General features: G+C 38.4%; 1 protein-coding gene across 7 annotated transcripts in view; it reads right to left on the reverse strand.

The window, feature by feature from the left end:
* Positions 1-2,438: 2,438 nt before the first annotated feature.
* Positions 2,439-23,093, reverse strand: part of ITGB1 (integrin subunit beta 1) — a 53,849-nt gene continuing 33,194 nt past the window's right edge. For 6 of the 7 annotated variants that reach the window (XM_075587733.1, XM_075587732.1, XM_075587734.1 and 3 more), the window contains 7 exons: positions 20,643-20,845; positions 20,124-20,362; positions 10,072-10,294; positions 8,836-9,068; positions 7,446-7,612; positions 6,794-6,874; positions 2,439-3,868 (listed from right to left, as the gene is read on the reverse strand). In XM_075587733.1, coding sequence (XP_075443848.1) covers positions 6,800-6,874; positions 7,446-7,612; positions 8,836-9,068; positions 10,072-10,294; positions 20,124-20,362; positions 20,643-20,845 — 1,140 coding nt within the window. In that variant the 3' untranslated portion in view covers positions 2,439-3,868; positions 6,794-6,799. The remainder of the gene's footprint in view (positions 3,869-6,793; positions 6,875-7,445; positions 7,613-8,835; positions 9,069-10,071; positions 10,295-20,123; positions 20,363-20,642; positions 20,846-23,093) is intronic. The other variant, XM_075587730.1, reaches the window with a different exon arrangement.

Here is a 23,093-nt window from a genome sequence, read left to right on the forward strand (position 1 = left end):
TGTTTAACCAAGGTTAGATATATTATCTTGGATTCAAGAAAAACCTAATTTTTTAGTTAAGGATTTAGTTTAGTTTAGTTTAGTTGGTTTTTCCTTGACTTTTTCCACAGACTTTACCATTTATTGATATAGTGATTTATCCTATATCCAAACAATGCATCCAGTCTAATTAAATTATAGTCTATGATGTATAATTGTTTAACTCTATTAGTAGGTAATAAACCTATATATATTGTCTTGCTTTATTTATTAGTAAGATATGGTATTTGTGTGAATGTATTTAGATTTATATATACAATGAATTCATAATTTCCTTAGATATCTATAATGGACATGTGACCTCAATTTGGTAAATGAATTGTGCAATCAAAGACCAAAGATTTGATGTTAGCATACATTTTTGTTTACATTATATTCTTATAATACTTCACCTAGAAATATCTTAAGGTCATTAATGATTTTTGATTGCCTTTTCATCCATATTTGGGGGTATTTTGTGCAGTAGTATTTTCCTCCTGCCATCTATTATTACATGTTACATATAAGTATTTTTTATTATTTATATCTTGGGCAGTATGAGATACTAAGGTTCTATTCATGTTCTAGAGTAATTCATACCTCTGATCATATTTGTTGATGTCTATATTTTATATATTTTTTTGATACATTATTTTATGGGTTTTTTTTCTCATGGATTTTAGTCAACTCAGTTGTAATGTAGATTATATCATGATTATAACTGTTAGGTTAAATTTAATATTTTAAACAGTTCTTTAAAACAGCAATAGCTATAGTTATCCGTGACTCTTTTACGTTATGTTTAAATGTTCGTTTACCTTTTAAATTCATTTCTGTTTGTGTTAAGTAAGTTTGTTTCAATAAAGTTGGTTTTGTTTACATTTTAAACATGGGCTTATCTGATGATGCTGATGACGTCATCACTTTGTATGGCGGGAAAACTGGTGATTCACTTCCTGGTTTGACTAACATACAAATACCTATGTAGGAGATAGGAATATCATGCACTTTGATAAAGCCACTTGGTGAAACATGTCAGTGAAAACCTCTTTTTTGTCACATTAACTTGTTTTTTATTCTCTCTTTTGCTGCTTTTTGTATTTTGTGGTGCAACATTTTTCTGTGCTATGTGCCTTGTCTGTTCTATTGCTATTCATCGAACAATTTGCACACAGAGGCACTTGGAAGACTCCGCTTTTAAGGATTATTTACCCTGCAAGTGAGTAAACTCCTACGGTTGTGCTTCTCACTAGGGAGTGACAAAGAATCAATAATCATTCAACTGAGTATTACTCCAATTGTTGTTGGACTTGTATCCAGTACTGGAGGTGATGTCTATGCGTTTGAATACACATATGGTCATTTGACCGCAGTTCAATGCTAAATCCTCCACAAGTACATATATACAGTTAAGTCTGGCATAAGTGTTTTCTCCTGCCTCTTTCAACATTGTATTGTATGGTAGAAAGGATTCTGGATTAGATTCTAAATCAATTCTAATTTGTCTGAATATCTTGGTGGTTTTGTCTCAACTTCCTGTCAAACTACCTTCCTATCTTCAAGATAGATGTTTTTAACACTTTACAAACTTTTGTTTGGATTGATCGTTATAGATGGGTCACTTTAGATGCATCACTATACATTTGTATTAAAGATGCACATGGTACTGAAGCAGTCACGTATTGCCTTTGCTGTAACACTACAACAATTTGATAGTATTTAATTTCTTTTGAAGTCATACTAATTTTCTTTTTGAGCACCAATTCCAGATCCATGGGCACTCATTTCCCCCTAATTATTCTGGGCTTTTCATGCCATTCTGGGAGTGTTACCATATTTGGGATGTTAGTCCTTTTAAGGAATTTATAAATGATAAAATCATGCAATTTATATGCTTATTATTTGCTCTGGCTCTGAAAATTAATTGGAAGCCTATTCTCAATTCCAATTATAGAAACAATGTTAAGTGGGGGATATCATGCTAATGAAATTAACTTTTTAAACTTTTGTCTAAATCGAAAAAAGTGATTAGTAAAATATTCTTTAAACCAGTGGATGTCAACTCTCAATTCTAAGGGCAATCATTCCATTTGCCGTTTTGAGACACAGTAGCGTGCCATTTAACTCTAGATAAAAAGATGTAAATAAAATATATATTCATCTCAATCAGCAAACCCAGTCCACAAACTTCATAAATGATTATCACTTAAGATCCTTAAATGGTGATATTTTATTCAATAATCCATATACAATATTTTTATTACACCATCTTGAACAATATATTGAATAAATGAGATATCAGCTTGTAACTATATTAAGTGATCATCAATACTGACATTTAAATAAAGAGAATATTTGAAAAACAAAACATTTTTACACGATTCAGTATTTTGAAACGAAATAACCACAGATAAAAAATAGACTTTTGGGTAGTTTTATTTAATAAATAACTTCAGTTAACAGTATTGTAAAAAGTGAACACCTGCTAAAATAAAAGGCACTTGAAAATAAGATTGTGACAAAATTTAAACAGAGGTAATGCAAATTGTCCAAGGCCAATATACAATGATTCTGTATGGCAGGGGAGAGCAAACTGGGGTGTGCGAGATTTTATGCGGGGGGCGCAGCGTTTACAGAGGCCTTGCGTGCTTCCCGAAGGCACTTAAATGGCGCTTTGTTATTAAATATAATGAGTATTGCCAGGGAAGCGGCGGAAGCCTCTGTAAACTGCACTTACCTTGGCTGACGGCTTCTGGACACGTGTCGTCATGGCAACGCGGCAGCATTTGATGTGACGTCACGTTGCCATGGCAACATGACACCCAGACGCCGGAGCCAAGGTAAGAGGGGAAGGAAAAAAAAAAAAAAATGAGAGAAAAGTATTATGCTCCCCTACCGTATGGCACAAATTAAAAATAAGTACTCTGACAAGCCAGATGTTAGGTTGTACATTTTCTGCACGTCACAATAGAAATCTCAACTGTAAGGCAGCTATAAAGTTACAGCTAAGATTGCAAATGTAAATGAACGGCCTGATGGCAGACATAAAATGATTAGAAAGGCACCATATCTCAAAACAAAAAATTAATTAGGACATGACATGATTTAAGGCTTTTATAGAAATAATGCACGATTATTTTTTTTTGGCAAGGTACTAGAGTCAGGGAGCCAGTCAGTCAGAGCTGGAATTTACTATATAAAAAGGAGGCATGCTACCGGACCATTATACACATTTTAATATACTTTGCTACTCACTCTCACACACCTATTTCTTTATTAAGTATTCTACACTACTTCCTACACTACTCCACATACCAAACCTGCTTAACGTGCTATTGAGAAGTCTGAGGTATGCATTACATTGGCTGTGGCTTGTCTGTAAATTCCAGCCCTGATTTGCCCTGTAAAGCAGCTACATAAACTTAATACTCAGATTGGCAAAGCCCTCGGTGATAAAATCTTCTCCCTCCAAAAAATAACAAAATCTGCCTAAGCAGAGGAAGGTCAAAAAGGCACAGTGTGACTAAGTAACTGAAAAGCTATGCAGTCTAAAATGTTCTGACAGTCCCATGGCACCAATTCCACTTTCTTGCAAATAAACGGTACATTTTCAAAACTTGCATGTAAAAAACAAAAAAACAAACAAACAAAAAAAAAAAAACACTTTCAACATAATGCGTTAGTAAAATCACTACAGTATTGCCCTTACGCTACCTTCCTGCGACTACAAAAAAAATTATAATGCTGCTTTGCATACAGTGTTTTGAAATTTACACAGTCTTGTTCATTTTCCCTCATATTTAGGATTAACCACGGTTGTCACTGCACTCTTGTAGATGGGGTTTTCGCCCTACAGAAAGAAAATAAATGCTCATTTTAGTATTTGCAAAGATTTAATGTAAAGATAAGAAACAAAAGTATTAATATTTTAACTACGCTGCAAAAAAATTATTACATGAACCTTTTGTTTTTGGGATATAAAACCATTGCTGGTGCAAGACATTGCGTGAACACTTAGAACACCATTACATTATTAAAAGAAGGTTCTTCAGGAAATGGTTAAAGGAAGCAAAAAGATTCTCAAGAAATACATCATTTCAACTGTTATTACATACATCAAATAAGGAGGTGAGGGGAACACATCACACTTGGCAATATTGTTAGAACCAACATAAAAACTTCCAATTCACAAAGCATTGATATTATAATCAAATTAGTGGCTTAACAAAATTGTATACAAGTTATCTTCTATTAATCTTGCAGTTATTGGTACAGAGTAATGATATGTAATGTATGTATGTCTATTTATATAGCACCATTAATGTACATAGCGCTTCACAGCAGTAATACATGTGACAATCATAAATGACAAATACAAATACCGGATCATGGGAAGAAGTGCTTCTGACAAAAGTAACATTTAGGAAAAGCAGTCCCTGCTCCACAAAGCTTACAATCATATAAACTTCACAGGTAGGTGTGTGTGTGTGTGTATAAAATAATTATATATAGCAAATGCAACCCGCCCGCCCCCTTAAAGCAAGTTTATTGCCAATAAAGCAATATTTTGCACCTGATAAAAGCGAGAAATCCTATAGAGAGCAAAAATATTCTTTGTTACATATTGCATAGTGCACTTTTTAGCTGTAGATTTGCAACCAGGCGAATGCGACATCTGCTCACAGCTGCATCAAGGCATCAGATTCAAATTTGTGCAAAATGTTGCCTTATTTTGCAGCTAGAAGATCAACATAAAATCCCATTAAAGGAAACTTCTCTACCATGTCAAATGATACAAATGACGTATTTAAAAGTATTTTGCTTCCACACCTTTCTATACACACAATTTTCTTTCTGCTCGTTTTCCTCCACCCGCCTCGTCTCCTGCAACGCTTCCACGCCCATTTCCACCTCTTGCCTGTCTTCTGATCTCCATGTCATTTGTCCCACCCTGATCGGTCCTTAACCCTCCTCTGACCCACACCTAGCGCATCTCTGCAAAGGTGTTGCACCCACCCAGTTTGGGAATCTATATAGCATTTAGGATCGCTTCAAATAAAGCATTTTATAATGTCACAGCCTAGAAGTCACGTGTTGAAATAATGTTGGAATTGAGATATTGAAATTGAGTGGGGGGGGGGGGGGGGGGGGGGAGGGGGAGGAAGAATGTGTCTATGGAGAGGAAATTGGTAGCAGTGTTCGGAATCCATTTTGTTTGTTTTGTTGTGTGTCTCGTGCATTTCTTCATGCTGTGTTCCAGAACTCATTATCTGTGTGGAAGAATGAGCTTGTTGCTAGTTTCGTTATCAGTAGACCCATAAAGCTAGGTGTTTGGCTCAACACCCAGAAGTATCAAGTCTTCAATTATACAAAATAATTGGATAAAATGTATCTTTTGTATTTTATTTTGTTATTTCTACTGAGCTTTCTTAATCCAATTTCTAATTGGTTTAGTGACCTCTCAGATGATAGGCTTTAGAATAGGGAGTAGCCATTTATATTCTGCTTAGCAACTTCTGGTAGACAAAAAAAACAAACAAATGTGTATACAAGACCTGCTTGGGCCTTCCCGTAGCAGAGTCTCATTGACTTTTGAATGCGCATGATCATACTCAATGCTGTACAGGCAATAAACTACTCATTATCTACGAACCTGTGCTTGTGAGTTTGTAAACAATGACATGCCAAGAAATTGTATCAAGATCGAGAGGGTATTATATTAGTACTACAGTTATATAATGTAACCAAGACATTTCCAAATAGTTCATTTGAGCAATTTGAAATTGTTGCTGCATAAATAAACTGACAGATAACCGAGTAGCTAATAGAAGCAAAGGTAGTAAGGAGGGAAGGAAGAGGGGGGGGGGAGGGGGGGGAGAAATGATTAAGCGGCAGCATGACTATAAACTGCAAGTCTGCTGATCTGAAAAGTCCAGGTAACCACTAGCTACTTTTGTTCAAAATCCAGTCCAAAACTTTAGCTACACGTCTATAATTGCAAGATTTAAAAAGGGTCAAAGGCCAGTTTCGCTCTACCCATTTAAACACTCGTCTACATTGAGTTTGAAATGAGTTGTACTTAACTTCCATTACAATTAGCTGGACTAAATTGTTGATGAGCAGGAAGTCTAAGGTGAATCAAGAGGAATTTGCTATTGAACACACACACACACACACACACACACACACACACACACACACACACACACACACACACACACACACACACACACACACACACACACACACACACACACACACACACACACACACACACGATTTAATGCACAGCAGATAAAAGAAATGTGAAACAAGTTATCCATTGTTCACAATGAAGCAAAGTCACTTTCAGATTAAGTGAAAGAAAAGGTTTGTCTGTCACAGGGTGTATTTATTAGGCTGTAATACTGCCAATCAGGCAGTATCCAGAGAAACTGCCATTGCCTTCAATGGGTCCTTCAATGCAATAGTGCCCGATCTGTACAATCACACCTTCATGAATAATCACCAAAACCATTTTTGATATACTTTCATTTGCTACATAATCACTTGTATTCATTTTAGTGTGGCATGCTGATGTCTGTTGCTAATATAGGAAACACCATCACTTTTCCTATTCTAAGCACACAGTAAACCAAAATATCTCACTCGTTAAAACATCAAGCAATGGACAAGCTGACAGATCAGAAAGGAGGCACACAGTGAGTTTGAAAAGTAGCAAAGTGACGAACAACATGCATTAGAAGAGGCAGAATATTGAAAAGAATATACAAACGGAGATTTAGAGAGCAGCTTTACGTCCATAGTTTGGATTCTTGAAATTATTTATAGGACTCTTGTAAATTGGATTCTCTTGCTGGAGAAATGAATGAAACGATTCATAGAAAACAAAATAGTATGAAGTAAAGATTGCCATAAACATGTAGAGAATATATTGTTTAGAAAAGTTTGGCCATACACAGTGAAATTTAGAGAAAAATGAATATCAGCTAACAGAAATTTTTGTGTACGAAAACAAATTCAATATGTTTTACACTGTAAATTTATTTTTACAAGTACCATTTGGTGACTTTGTAACACAGGAGACAAGTTCCAATGTAGAGCTCATAAAATCAGAACAAAAAGTACTACACCAACTGTGCTTGGACCCAACAGATCATAAAAATACATTCTATTAACCCATGTGTAAAGTTTGCCACATAGAAATATTTGGAAGATAGTACCATCTAGTCAACCAGATTTATTTATTTTAACAAGGAAAACATCAACATGATTAAATCACAGAAAAAGGACTCCCTGTGAAATGTATTTAGAAATGTTAACCAAAATGTAACATTGTGTATCGATTGTCACAATGAAAAAAACATGTCATTAAATATTAACACAACAAAAAGTACATACTTTCCATAAAATGAAAGGAAACTTACTGTGTCCCATTTGGCATTCATCTTCTCCTTCTCAAATTTGGCAAACTCTCTCCTATCATGAATGATCATAAGTAGCTTCCATATCAGGAGCAAAGCAAGACCAATGAGAACAATCCCAGCAACCACACCAGCGACTATTGGAATTATGTCGGGGCCACTAGGACACTCTGCAAAAGGGTTAAAAAAATGAATCACCTGTAACTAAAAAGCCATCAACTGAACATAGAGTGTAATGAAAGTGCATAATAAGTGAGTCTAAGAGAATGGTAGTCGCTAAAATATTTGTTTATGGGATTGCACCTTTTTATGAGGCACACAGATCAGCCAGAAAACAAAAATGCAACTTCCCTAAAGAAACTCAACAACACCTGCTTTGTTTTGGAAATTAGTTACAAGTTGGATTTTCTAAGGGGCTTCTGAATGGGTAAGTGTTTAGGAGAAGAGTAAAGAAAACACTAGCTACAGTCCAAATTAGAGAACCAGTAAAGTTAAGGAAAAATCAGTCAGCGGGAGGGGTTAAACAAGCACTTTCTGAAAACAAACAAACAAAAAAAAAAAAAAAAACTTTGATGGGGGAGGAGTGGGGCACAATGCAAACAATCACTCTTCAGTTTACATTGGTCTGAGGAAGAGTTGCTTCCAATTCAAGCAACCAGTTAAAATGTTTTAGTATTGAGCTAAAATGTAGGGAAGCGGTTGCTAAACTATTAACAAATGTACAAATTTTATTACAACAGTCGTGTTTTGTGATATTTCCATTTTTCCAGTGGTGCAAGGCCAAATAAACCCAGACAGTTTTCTACAGATACTGCAATCAAATTCCAAGTAATGCAGAAAAACATCTATAATAAGCTGTGCCTACACAATGCGCATTACGTCATTTAAACTTTAAAGAGTTTCAGTGTAGGTATCAATGTGTGATGGGAGCAGATAAACCTGCTCCACTAAGGTAGTCTGAGGAAACCAACATTAACTAATTGCTTGCAAATCAGAAACCAGTAATACATTTTTTTTTTTAAAAAACCAAGTGTGCCAATATTGCTAAAATAGGAAAATAATTTAAAATTGTCATGACCAGGCTTCCCATCAACATTACTGTACATAAAGATATTTAATAAGTGCCTCCATATCTACAGCCAGTAGTAGTAGCAGTAGTTACTCTGCCATAACCTGAAATAGGTCCATACCAGCACTGGAGAACAAATAGCGTTTATTATAACGCAATACATATAATGTAGAGTCCCTAGACGGGGCACTTTGATATCTGCCATGCTTGAACCTGCATGGACAAGTCCACAGGATCCTTTGAGCGTATCTAAGCGAGTGTGCTGCCATAGTGACTGCAGCCCATGAGCCTGAGATGGTGTGTAACCGATTAGAACTCTTTTACCTGGGTCCTTTACAACATGGACAAGGACTTCACTTTTCGCATTCACTGAATACGTGTAGTAAAACCAACAGTCATCAGCATCCTTTTCTTTGCAGTGACTAATTGGATCAGCTTGGCCTGGTTGTGGCAACTTCTCCCGATTCTCCACCATAGTATAATTAAAGTACATACACTGCTGGGCACAGGTTGCTTGCTTCTCTCCTTTCTTGAAAGCTCTACACTGGACACATTCCCTTTAAAGAAAATAAAGTTAAACAATCTAACTTCTGTCCACCTATTTTTTAATTCATCATACACTTTGCAACCGAGGCTCTCAGGGCATTGATTCCTAAACACAAACAAAAATGGTATTGAGACCATTAGTATGTGTCATATTAAGTGATCCTCAAAAAGGTAAATGTGACATTTGCCAAACCACAGAAGTACATAATTCCTGCTCCCTACTGAGAAGCCTCCATGCAAATCTCCCAACAGCATACGGCTTCTGATAGAAAAAAATCCATTGCTTCATCAGTTATATGTATTCTTGTTTAAACCAGTTCCATAACCCAGGTCGCTTTTGCCAAAAGTCTGTAACGCCTCTAAAAGGACAGTGTAACGCCTCTAACCGAACAGTGTACACCCCTAAAAGGGTAATGCTTTCTTTAGTCTATAAAACTGCTGCCTGAATAGCAATAAACGGCGAACGCTTGAATAGATTAACTTGTCCTGCGTCTTTCTTGGCGTTCTCCCAGACATCTGCAGTTCGTGATAGCAGGAACAAACAATAGCAGTGCCAATGGTAAAAATCTCCCTGGGCGAGTACTAGGGTTAAAGTCGCTGAAGCAAAGGGTTAAAGTCCCTTCAACAAGGATCACTGTCTGCCGAGGTGCTGGAAACCTCACACGTAACCTTTGACGCATTGAGATAACAAATCCCAAGGAATTGTCTTCCATGTCATTTCTGGCCAAGTATACTACAGCATATTAAAACATATCCCAATATTACGTTATAAGTTCTATAAGTCCATACCCATGCTACTTGGGCAGAGAAAAGGTGTGTTTCAGGAACTTAAATTAAAGGATTCAGTGTCTCAGATCTTGTTTGCTAACAGGGGTGGGGGGGGGGGGGGGGGGGGGGGGGAGAGATTGGTTGGTGTTCCAGCTACTCCTGTCCACCGGCTCGGTCTTACTGTTTCCGTATCCCTCACACCACCCCCCACCCATCCCGGTCTTAGAAATATACCAGATCACTTACTTGTGCTCTGTACAAACACCAGGGCAGGTCTGACACATCTCACAAGTGGCTCCTTGGAATTTGGGGTCTGTACATTTACACCTTCCACAGTCACAGATTCCTCTTCCGTTACATATTTGACCATTTGTTGCCACACAGGTTGATGTATCCTCAGAGCAGTCACAAGCACTACCAGAGTAATTGGGGAAGCACTCGCACACTCTACACTTGCAAGTACCTTTGCCTGTAAGAAATTATTTTTTTATTACAAGGAGATACTTGAACGGCTACTTTTCACAAATACATTTTTAAATATACAATAAACATATATAAATGCAGCCTGCAATAATTACCTTAAGTACGCAGTTTAAAACCAGAATATTGCATTTGGATGACAGTTAACACGATGGGGTTTATGCCCCTCTTACTGCAGGGCATGACCTTTTTGCCAAGGCATTAAAAAGCCTCCTTTAGACACGGTTATAGGTCTTGCCAAGTTGCATAGGCTTTCCAAAAAACGATTACAGAGTAAAAAAGACAATCTCTTCAGGATGGAAAATTGTGCACGTCATGGAGGCACTTGGAAAAATACATGGTAGAAAATATATTCCATTCTCCCCCATGAAAGTGCACACAATGGGTATGTCCCAAAGCAGTTGACTTATTTTGTATGGGAAGTATCTTGAATGATTGTTTGCACCAAATTTCATAAATTGTATGTTTCCTCTTCTGAGGCTGGCATTCAAATTGTAATGCTGAACAATCAGGTTGAGAACAATGTAGCTGTTTTGTATAGATCCTGGATAATACCTTGGTCGGCCGAAGAAGTTGCTATGAGTTGTGGAATGTGCCTTAACCACTATTGGACATTTCAGAGGCTTATCTTATAGGTTTGTTGTATACACAGCTTCATTCATCTTGCAAAAGAAGACATTGAAGCAGCATGACCATGTGTTACCAAAAGTACAAAACAATGTTCTAGTTTTCTGTAATTCTGTGACAAAGACAAGTCAAAAAAAGCGGTCACTACATCCAAAACATTGAAAAAGTTCCTTTTGCCCATTGGAGGTTGGGCAAATGAAGGCATGATTATGTCATGGTTCATGTGAAAACTAGAAACTACTTTGGGGCGGAACTGTGGCACTGGACGCATGACCATTTTATCCTGATGCCCTATAGGACAAGGCCTCAATTTTCATAGATTAAGTGATGGTCGTGTTCCTTACAGCTTTTAGGGTAACCCTTCTCAAAGAGCTGATGCAAGGGCTCAAACGGAGCAGGCAATAAAGCCTCCAGGATAACGTTCAAGTCCCAGGCAGATACTAGAGGATGGATCCGAGGACTTAGTTTCTCTACTGCTTTGAGGATACTATTTTTCATTTGCTAATGGTGTATGGAACAAAACCTCCTATGGACTATAACCTGAACCTTAAGAGTTATGGCTAAAACCAGTCATATCCGCTTTTTAATAACAAAAACAGATTTTTCTCAGTTAAAAAACAAACAAAAAACTGCCCATGCTTTTATAATTTGGAGGTTTATTGCTTCCTGGTACATAGCCTTGTTTGAGCCACACGATGCAAGCGCCTTTGATTCTCCATGATCATTACATACATACAGTATCCACTTTTTTTTTTTTTTTTTTTTTAAAGGGCCATATTGGGATGCAAACCATGGCCTTCTTGGCCAAAATGGAGTTATGAGAGACGTTTCCAACATGGCATTGCTTCTGTATAAGTCACCGTCAGGAGAAATAAAATAAGGTGTTTGCATTTGCCATGAGCTTTATTGCAGGTAACCCTTATCTGTAGACCATGTGGTTGTATATCTCAGTCTTTAGAGACCCTTCGAATGGATAGATTCTGTGATTACTAAAGAAATCCGCAGATTTAATTTCCCTGCGATATGCAAAGTTTTGATGTCTGGAATAAAAAAAAAGTCTGCTCAACTATTTAGACTACACTCTACACTTTAACTCCTTGTACCACCTTGTTTGTTCAAGTAAGCCACAGCTGTGGCATTGTCTGATAATTTGTAGGCGAGAAGTTAGTTATTGCACTGAATATTGCCTTTATCTCAAAGCAATTCATTGAGACATCTGTTGCAAGACATCTTCCTTAGACAAAGTATTCTTGCAGCTGATCAGCCCATCCCTAGAGAATTGGCATTGGTAGTGTCCCATGTCACAATCGTTAGATCCCTTTCTATGAGATTTGGGAGACTTTCCCACCATCTTAAAAACTTTCAAGTGAGATAAATGAATCCACTGGGAATGATTTAGCAGATTATTGTCCCTATTCATCAGAAAGATGAATTGAAGTGGTATGACAAAAATGCCCATAGCACTGCATCCATAGCAGGAGTAGGCCTTGTATACATAATTTTTGTTTTATATAAAATATTTTACCAGGATGTAATACACAAGAAAGGAAGCGTACATGCTCCACTGATTTTATAAATGCAATAATTTATTGAAGCCAAAGTATTCAGCATTTAAGGAGTGACAAAGGCTGCTGTGACAGCCGAAACGCTATTTGGCTTCAATAAATTAAATTATTGCCTATATAAAATCCGTGGAGTCTCTACTATTCCTTTCTTGTGTATCCTGTACTTGGTTTCAAAAAGCAGTGGTTCTGGGTGCTCAAGTACTAGATCAAAAATATTTGAAATGCAGTAATTAAGAGACTGTGGGGAAGGGGGATGAAAATTTAAACGATCTTCAAAAATAATATGGTGTGAAGTGAGGAGTCTTGGATATGTCCTAACCAATGAGACAGATATTCCCTGAAGGCCAAAAGGGAGTGAATGTTACTCCACCCCTCTGTGCCTCATTGGGGATGCCACTAGACAAATTTGAATGGAGACTCGCCTCAGATGTGAGTATGAGTATCCTGTACTTGGATTGCAGTGGGCCTTCCCTCATCGAGTTAGAGAGCACCGGTCGGTATTAGTATCTCAGATTTATTTTGCTTTTTGGTGTGCAACATTTTCCCACATTACATTATCAGGAAGCAATACATTGAGAGTTACCCATTGTTTTCAAGTGGCACAGAGGTATAACAATACACGCTTACATTAAATGAATAGGGTTAAACAGTCAATTCACAGACATCTCATGGACATTGGCCCGCTGAAGCTGGATAGCATCGACGTTGCCTTTTGGCACCAACTTTTTTCCCAGGTCAACTTGCATACTTCTGTATCAAATTGCGTTTCCAGGAACTGCAGCCTCAATAGGGGCAGCAATATTTTTTCTATATTTATAAGCCATTTTGTAGTGTGTACGAAACAATTCACATGTAATCTTGCCAGTTTTCCAAGATGAGCAATAATGGCTAGGACTTTGGTAAAAGTAATTGGAGCAGTGGATAGTCCGAAAGGAAGCATGGAAAACTGATCATGCTTTTTCATTATACAGAATATTCTGATGGGAAGGCCTGATATGAATATGTAAGTATGCATCCTCGAGATCTCCGGGCTAAAGGGTATTTTAACTATGGATCTTAGAAATTCCATTCCGAAAGACTTCAGCGTCAAAAAAAATTCATTGACATGCTTCAGGTCTAAGTGAGATTCTTCATCCTTCAGGTCACTCAGAGACAGGACCTGTTGACCTTCAGAAAATGGGGTTCTTAGGAAAGGCTCTACTGGTCCATGCTTATTCCTGACTCCAGCCTGCACTAGCCAATTTGAAGAAAACTCATGTCCGATATCCACTACCTGGCAAGAAGACTCTTGCATTATGAAAAGACCGACTACACTAACAAAACCCCGGGTTTTTTTTTTTTTGATGCAAGAATAAACTACTTCCTCCAGGAGACCTTTGAAATATTATCGAAGGCATCTCCAAATAATGTCATGGCGAAGGGAGCGAGTCCAGCTTATTGTTTGAAGAGTCAGCGGTCCATGATCTTAACCATAAAGATTTTCTTGGAGACTGCCAGCACCGTGGATATCAATTCCATCAAATAGGTCAGGGATTGTGTGCACGTTAAAATAGGTTGTCTGTTGATTCCAGCTTTTAACTACTACCATATAATTGGCTGCAAACAGGCATCTGGATGCATGTACTGGCAGTACTTCAGGCAGAGACCTGAAGTTCCGGTTCGGTCTAATCCGGTGCCATGTAGCTTCGCACCACAAGCTGGCGTTTTTCAAGCAGATGAAGATCCGGCTCGTTTTGCCACTTCCTGCAGCAAGCGGTGGCAACCTCCCATCCTACATTCCCTTGGCTAGAAGCGGTGAACAGAGCAGCTCAAAGAGAGGTAAGGTAGCTTTGCGAGTGACCTAAATAGCTCCTGACGGGGACATTTTATCCTGAATGCAGGTAGGATGAAAATTAAATGTCCAAGGAAGGAAACTAAAAAAGTATTGGCAAAAGGCAGTCCTACCCCTAAGTAGAAGCGGCATAAAACTTTTATGCAATGGGAGGGAGGTGAGTGGAGCGCCGGGGAGGGAGGTGAGTGTGATGGGGGGAGGGGGAGGGGAGAGAGGACAGAGTGTATGTGTGGCCGAGGGGGAAGAGAGGTGTGTGTGTGTGTGTGGCCGAGGGGGAACAGAGTGGCAGTTGGGTGATGTCAGACCCACCAATCTGATTGGCCAGAGGCTGAGGACCAATCAGATTCACCGCAGCTAGTACCAACCTTTCGATTTTATATATTAAGATGCGATCCGCTTATAACGCGATATGATTCTTTGGATCTCAAGCACAGCGTTATAAGGGGGTTGAGCTGTATATAGATATATCCATCTAGGGATCTTGGTGCATTGTTTAATTTCTTTTTAAACACCGTTACATAAACACTTGGTAATATATGTTTTAAGTAATAATATTAAAGGTTATATTTTAAAATAGTGGTATGCATTTAAGTGAATTTTCTTTGGGGTACAATCACCTTGTACTCTTCACTTTACCGATTCACTTTCAGTTCAGTCTGCACCCACTTCCCAATTATCGGATTAATTTATTTAATTTATTGTTAATTAGTATTGTTTAAGTTCATCACTCCCTATCCCACCCTCGTTTGCACTCACAGGAATTTAAAAATCCAATACCTTATTTCCTTGAAAGTTTCTAAAAAGTAGTACTCTGTCTCAAGAAAGCACCATGTGATGTGAAACAATTGTCTGCTAGTGGAACTGCATCTGTTTTCATTAGAATTGTAATAGAGAGATGTGCCTAAAGGAGGCACCAAAGATCCCTTCTAAGAGGCGCACAGCAAACCTTTATAATATAATTTGGTCAGGGGTGAAGTGATATATACATAAAATAAAAAAGGTTTATTAAATAACTTCGTTAAAATCGTGTTGTGTAGTGTGATGTGTATGACACAGATAAAAATAGACTGGTTAAGTCTATAGTACTACTCTGTTTTCCTAGTCACTACCAGTAGTGAACAATGCTAAAGTGATGGTTTCACACAGGTTGCACTCATATGAGAGCTTATCAGGATGTAAAGTGATACTGCTTACAGCTGATTCCTAAGTCCAAACTTAATAGTGTACATCCGTTGTTATCGGTGCTAAACTAGACTTTGTAGACCTGAATAGGCAGGGGATAGCTGCTGGCAGCGGATAGCCCGTAAGTAAGGCTCTCAATGGGCTAAAAACTGTACTAGTGTCATTAACGTGGTCCCTGTTGGGTTCTGAAGGCAAAACACACAGCCAAAGAGGGTAAGTGAAATTAGCTGTTCTAGTGTTTAACCTCTTCGCACATATATAGTTACTGCCAGATATTGTTTAAATGAATCAGATACCCAGCTGCATATAGTTAAGTGCTGGATCTTAGGCAGGGAATGTGTATATGTTCTTCCTAAGAGGCTCCACTAGAAACGGATCAGGTATTTATTATGCAGTATGGGGTATTCCCCTCTGTGTATCATCACATATCTGTAGTGTGCAATTACACTCCAGTGCTGGCAGAGTTCATGATGTCACACTGTACAGGACAAGCTTGCTACAAATAATGTTACTTTGTCACAAAAGGGGCAGAGTTTGAACAGGTAAGGTATAGATCTCTGCTGAGAAAGTTTCTAGGTCTGAACCCAGTATAGTTTCGCTGGAGTAGATCAAATGTCCAACTGCATATGGTTAAATGCTAGTTCTTAGGCAGAGGAGGTGTGTCTGTTTCCTCAGTACGCAGTAAGTATTTCTGCTGAAAAACGGGTCAGGTTTTCACTGCAGGTATATACCCAGAGACAGGGTAAATTGTTCCTGCAGATAAATATATACTGTGGGGTGGTTCTCTCTATATGTTAGCATATACTGGCAGAGTACAGTTAAACCGTAATGCAGGACAAAATCGCAGTGTCACACTGCACAGGGCAGGATTGCTGAAAATGTGGTTAGTCTCTCCAGAGCGCCTCTGTTCACCGGATGATATAGGCACAGCAAAAAAACAAGTTACAAACACCTCTTTAAGTGGGTGTATCAGTTATAGTAACCATGAACATTGTTTAGCATACATGTAGCAAGTGTTAATACAGTACCATGAGTTAGTTAATAGATCGTTACTTTGTCACAAACGGGGCAGAGTTTGAACAGGTAAGGTATAGATCTCTGCTGAGAAAGTTTCTAGCCCTGAACCCGGTGTAATCTCGTTGGAGTGGATCAAGTGTCCAGCTGCATATGGTTAAATGCTAGTTCTTAGGCAGAGGAGGTGTGTCTGCTTCCTCAGTGCACAGTGAGTATCTCTGCTGAAAACGGGTCAGGTTTTCACTGCAGGTATATACCCAGAAACGGGGCAGATTGTTCCTGCGGATATATATACTGTGGGGTGGTTCCCTCTATGTATTAGCATATACTGGTAGTGTACATTAAAACTGTAATGCAGGACAAAACCGCAGTGTCACGCTGCACAGGGCAGGCTTGCTGCAAATAATGTGGTAAGTCTCTCCAGAGCTCTTCTGTTCACCGAGTGATAAGAGCACAGCAATAAACAAGTTACAAACACCTCTTTAAATGGGTGTATCAGTGATAATAACCATGAGCATTGTTCAGCATACAGGTAGCCAGTATTAATACCATGAGTTAGTTAATAGATCGTGCTATATGGTGCACAAGTAGTACTATGTCGGCAAAGACCCGACATGCGGCATGTTTCGTCGCTTCTTGCGACTTCTTCCGGGGTGGGCGTGTCTACGTCCCTGGCGGCCCCTTTATACCCGGCGGTTACCATGGTAGCCGCGGGACGCTTAGTTGCCGAGATTGATAGTGGTGGTGCAGAGGTACTGCATCCCACATGTGAGATGTATTTAAAAGTCATCCTGACCATGATAATACATTTTGAGAAGCACATACACTGTCTCTAGATGATGCAAAAACATAGAGCATAGACAGCCTGTCTACTAAGTTGAGAGGTGTTAGAGGAAGGGGGTGAATACAAAGCCCTCATTCATACCAGACGGATAGTGTGTATTAAGGAGATAGATCCATCTGGCTTCACATTGCAATAGTTTTTTGTCCCAGTTTCCTCTGCGAATACTGGGTGGTATGTGGTCTATTCCTTGGAATGTCAGGGTGTTGATCTGTCCTGCATGGAATTCTCTGACGTGGCGAGAGACAGGGGTGTCCAGTGAATTTCTTATGGCTCCAATGTGTTCCAAAACCCTGCGTCTCAGTTCTCGTTTGGTTTTTCCAACATATTTCTTGCCACATGTGCAGGTGATCAGATAGATGATACCCGAACTTTTGCAATTCATGAATTGTTTGATCTTGAACGACTTTGTATCTCCAGTGTTTGTAAACTGTTTACTTTCCTTCATGTAGGTACAGGCTTTGCAGCCATGACATTTGTAATATCCTTGTATGCTAAGCCACGTTTTGCTTCTTTTATTTTTTACAGAGAAATGACTGTGCACCACTTGGTCCTTGATATTAGCTGATCGTCTCCATACGATTGACGGACGATTTTTTAGGACCAATTTCAGGTCGTTGTCACTAGTTAGTATATGCCAATGCTTGGATAGGATACTATTAATATCTCTCCACTGATTGTGGTATGTTGTGATGCATCTAATTTCTTTCATATTTGATTTCTCTTGTGACTTAGTTTTAAGGAGATCATGGCGTGTGGTGCTGATGGCCCGATGGTACGCTGTCTTCAATTGTCGTTTCGAGTATCCCCTCGCAAGGAAATTGTCCCTCATTTCCATACTTTGCCTTTTAAAGGTTTGAGTGTCTGAACAATTCCTTCTGAGGCGCAAGTATTGGCCTGTGGGGATACCTCTAATGAGAGGTTGGGGATGAAAACTGTCAGCTTTTAAATAGCTGTTAGTGGCAGTTTTTTCTCTCGAAATTGCTTGTGGATAAATATCCATCATCATTTACAGTGATACGCAGGTCCAGGAACGTGATTTCTGTAGCACTTATCTCCGAAGTGAGCTTTAGATTGTGATCATTGGAATTTAGTACACACAGAAAGGTTTCTAGCTCCTTTTTGGAGCCTCTCCAAAGTAGTAGGATGTCATCTATGTAGCGGATCCACAGGTCTACACGATCAGTGTATAGTGACATACCTTCGGAGAAGACACTAACCTCCTCCCACCAACCTAGATACAGGTTGGCATACGTAGGGGCACACGTAGTCCCCATGGCTGTGCCTTGTATTTGGAGGTAGTACTTTGAGTTGAATAAAAAGTAATTGTGTCGTAGTACAAATTCCAATAGCTCTACAACAAATTGATTATGATCAGAGAAGAGGCGGCTGCGGGACGAGAGAAAATGTTCGACTGCCATTAGGCCAATGTCATGTTTTATACTTGTGTACAGGGATTCAACATCGAAGCTCACTAATAAGGTGTCAGGTGTAACCTGTATCCCTTCCAGTCTATTCAGGACATCCTTTGTGTCCTGTACAAACGATGGCATAGCTGTCACAAATTTTCTCAACACTTTGTCAATGTAGATACTGGAGTTTTCGGTGAGGGAACCGATTCCAGAGACTATCGGTCTACCTGGAGGTTTAATGATGTTCTTATGTATTTTAGGGATGCTGTAGAACGTGGCAATGGTTGGTTGTTTTGGTGTCATAAACTCACGTTCTTTGGTTGTTATCACCTTTGTTGTTATGCCCCTTTCCAGTATCTCATCCAGAGCTTTTCATTAGAATTGTGTATTAAGGCAGCAAAACATGAAATCTGATTAAAAAAAACATGTTCTTTAGTATTAGTTAATACTGACTGTATTTTCTTATTAACTCTGTGTCATTTCTAATTAGTATTAAAGCATCCTTTGCTTTCTATAGCAGGTTTTAAACCCAGCTCCCCAGCCATGCAAGATCTTTGCAACACTTTCCCATTTGTGATCATTTGTTGCCAATATTCCCAAGAGTTTGAGCTGTAAACTAATTGTTACCGTAGTAATAAGATACATTGTAGCTGCCAAGTTACCTTGACTGAAGAAGTCATTATGTTGGGCACACAATCAGGATGTTTACAGATTTATAAAAGGAGCACCAAACTATTGCCAGTTTAGGTAAGAATGTAGAATTACACATTGCCACATGCTTTACATGTGCAATAAATAAAAAAATAGAAGGAATGTAGTATTGCTGCCATCTCACCCCGCCTGAGTAGTGTTGCATTTGATGCCTGCTTTTGTTTTTATCACTCCATTTTTCCTGCTGTTTAAGAGAAACTTTTGAGGAAAATATTAAAGGTTTAAACACATACGAGTGAAACAGTCTTTTTCCCACCCACTCGCTCATTCCAGTCCAGGGTGTAGAACATCTTCACACAAATAGCCATTATTAATCAAATGTTGAAGGAGAAGAATTGCTGATTTGGTTAATGTGCACAGTTTCTCTTCCGATACCGCTAAAAAGTAGCAGTACTGAGTCAACCAGAGTGCAGTCACCCCATCATTGTTTATATGAAAAGGGTTTACATACCCAACAGTTAGGAAACGGTCAGTTTTCTGAACTCTCATGCTACTTTAATTCAACTGTAATAATTTGCAATGCAAGTTCTCTACACATCAGCGTAACACTAGATATTTAATATTGTAATTAGAAAGTTGATCTTCTAAAAAGCTACACAATAATGGAAAGCATTAGTATATGAGCGGTATCTTACCTCCACAAATCTGTCCATTAGATCTATCGCAATTAAAGTTGTCGCATTCACAGTATTTGCCAGAGTAGACTTCATTAGTATTCTCCCTCTTCCTGCATACACATTGACCGCATATGCATTCCCCATTATTACTACAGATTTCAGAGATGTTTTCCTTTCGACAATACGCATCCATATCTTCACTATTAACTTCATCGGTTCTGCATTCACAATCTTTTCCAATACGGCCTTCATTGCATCTGAGGGGAGGGGGTGGGGGGGGCAGAAAATGGATGGAGTCATTTTTTTTAAATAATACATTTGGCGTGGCATATATGGTCTTACTATCTAAATTCACAATTTCACTTCAATTCTACAATGTACTTTTTTTGGTAGAATACCAGTATAAAACTATACTTCACACAGAATATAGAATATTTTTTCCCAATAGCATTAGGTATTTTTTTGAATCACTGGCTAGCTAAAGAACATGTGCCTACAATTCACAAATATGTTAAACTGAAAAGTGAACATTTATACCTGCAGGCTCCACATTCAAAGGTTCCATTTCCATTATTACATTTTTGGCTATCAGGAATTCCACTTCCCTGACAATCACATTCACAGATGAACTGCAGAGTAATTTCTACTTCTTCAGTGAAACCCAGTGGTTTGATTTTAATGGTTTCATCTTGACCTTTTTTGGTACACTTGTCAGCGGTCACACTTATCTCAAATTGTACCTGCGAGAAAAAAAACCTTTAGTTTACAACACTGGTTGAAAAGCATTTAAGTCAATTAATCTGTACCATACCTCACAAGCCAACCACAGCCTGTGTGCCAACATCTAACAATAGGAAACAAAGATCTGGTCATTTTAGTTCTATAACATTTCGTAATAGATTTGAAATAAGTGTGCCGCATTTTTTAGAAGCTTTCATAAAAATGGATCCCTCAACGGCAATATTAAAGTACACTTCTCATTAGCATAGCAGAGAACAGCACCTGCTATTGGGTTGAGAGAGGTTTATTATATTTTAACACTGATCTCTAGTATACCATATGCAAAAACCCACTATTAGGGAGTTTTAGGTACTAATTGTTTAGTCCTATATGTCCCACAAACTACATTCTGACAATTGGAAAGGAAACGGAATGCATCAATTTAAAGCCGCAATCCCAATGTTCATCTTTATTTCACCCCTCATTTTTTAAGCATGGGTACCAGGGGGATTTAGAGCTTTTCAGTGGCAGACAGTGACCCCCGGATTCTAAAGATACAAATCAATTACGATAAAGACATTCAGTACGCTCCAGGCAAAATAAAATGGTGGCCCTAAATACCCCAATTAAAGCAGGATAATAGCACGTTGCAACAACTTCCTACAGGCCCATGTGACATGATTGGGGGGGGGGGGGGTAGTGTAAGTAATCTCAGTAACTAGAGGGTGACCGAGCTGCAAATAGCACAGTTCATCAGTTCTTGTACACACAATATAGTAGAATATTGTGTTGGTAGAATTTGCAGAATGAAAATGCTTCATTAATTCAATCTTCAAAAATAATACAAATGGAAAATGGACACAATGGAATCAATGAAATGGTCTATATCCTAGCCAACAAGAACCATGGTTAAAAACTGCACTGTTTTGACACAAGGAGTGATCACTGATTGCAATCAGATGTAATTTGCAGCGAATCAAAGATGGAATAAACAGATTTTTTTTTTAAATACAAAAAAACCTAGAACCATAAAAACAAGACCAGAGAATTTCAAACAGATTTAAAAACAAAAAAACAAAAAACAAAACAAAAAAACTGTAGCTTGCTCAAAATGCATGGGACAAACAATTATGAAGTTTGTTATAAATAGGGGGACAAATTGGTAGGACCGTCGTAAAAAAACAGGAAAATATAAGAAAAACATGAGACAAGGCGTTACGGACAAGCAGAGAAATGAAGCAATCCCAAAATGCAAGAACAATAATTGAATATGCACAGCGGTGCAAGACTATCTGGAAAAGTATAACTAAAAATGTTAAGTCTATCATATCACAGTTACATTTTATATCAAAGGTAACAAAAGTCAAGGCCTTGGATATAGTAGGCGTGTGCACGACGGAGCGCATGGCGCCACATGCACCTGTCGCAGAAGCAATCCGTGGCTTTTGGTATTTCTATGACTCTTGCGATGGGGAGGCGTGGCCGTGATGTCATGAAGCTGGTTCGCACGCATTGGCTGAACCGCTCACATGACCCGGCCGTTTTCTTTATGTCAGTTTTCTGGATTGGTTGTTTTTTATTATTAATGCTGTCAGTTAATGTTATTGTACATCCTGTACTCTAATATACAACTTATTTTAAACTATATTAGACAATAGGTCTGAGTATTATTGACTGTAGAATGCAGAGTGAAAAAGTGTAAAACTCTTGATACATCTTTGTTTTGTTTTTAAGCAGTGTTGTATTTTTTTGTACATGTTAAATGTTATAAAAATGTGGATTATAAAGAATTTACAAAAAAACAAAAGAATGGGAAGATGGAATTACAACTACAATCTCGAACGAAGCTGAAGAGAAAATTCTTTAAAAAAAAACTTTATAAATTCTGCTTGAAGAACAGGAAAAGTCCAGAACAATGGAGCAATGCCAGTTGGCTTTATTCACAAGAAAGGAGAAGGACGTCCAATCACTTACAAGATGTTTACAGTGATATACTCACTAATCAGCTGCTGCAGCTGCTACCCTGGATTGAACCCAGCCTAGAGGAAATAGAAAATGTATTCCTTACCGTAATTTTCTTTTCCCGGAATAAATTAATGGCGGTGATGCATATGGGTAGCTCCACCCATCAGTCTTGAGTAGAACAGAAAAGCTCCTACAGGTGTGCTATAAAAGGCTCCTCCTCTTTTGGGATTTGCCTAATCTAAACGTCCCTTGCCATCTCCTATTAATACGAACGGGAGAATATTCCCTGTCAGGAACTTATTC

This window comes from Ascaphus truei, chromosome 2 (assembly GCF_040206685.1).
Source record: "Ascaphus truei isolate aAscTru1 chromosome 2, aAscTru1.hap1, whole genome shotgun sequence".
Taxonomy (NCBI): domain Eukaryota; kingdom Metazoa; phylum Chordata; class Amphibia; order Anura; family Ascaphidae; genus Ascaphus; species Ascaphus truei.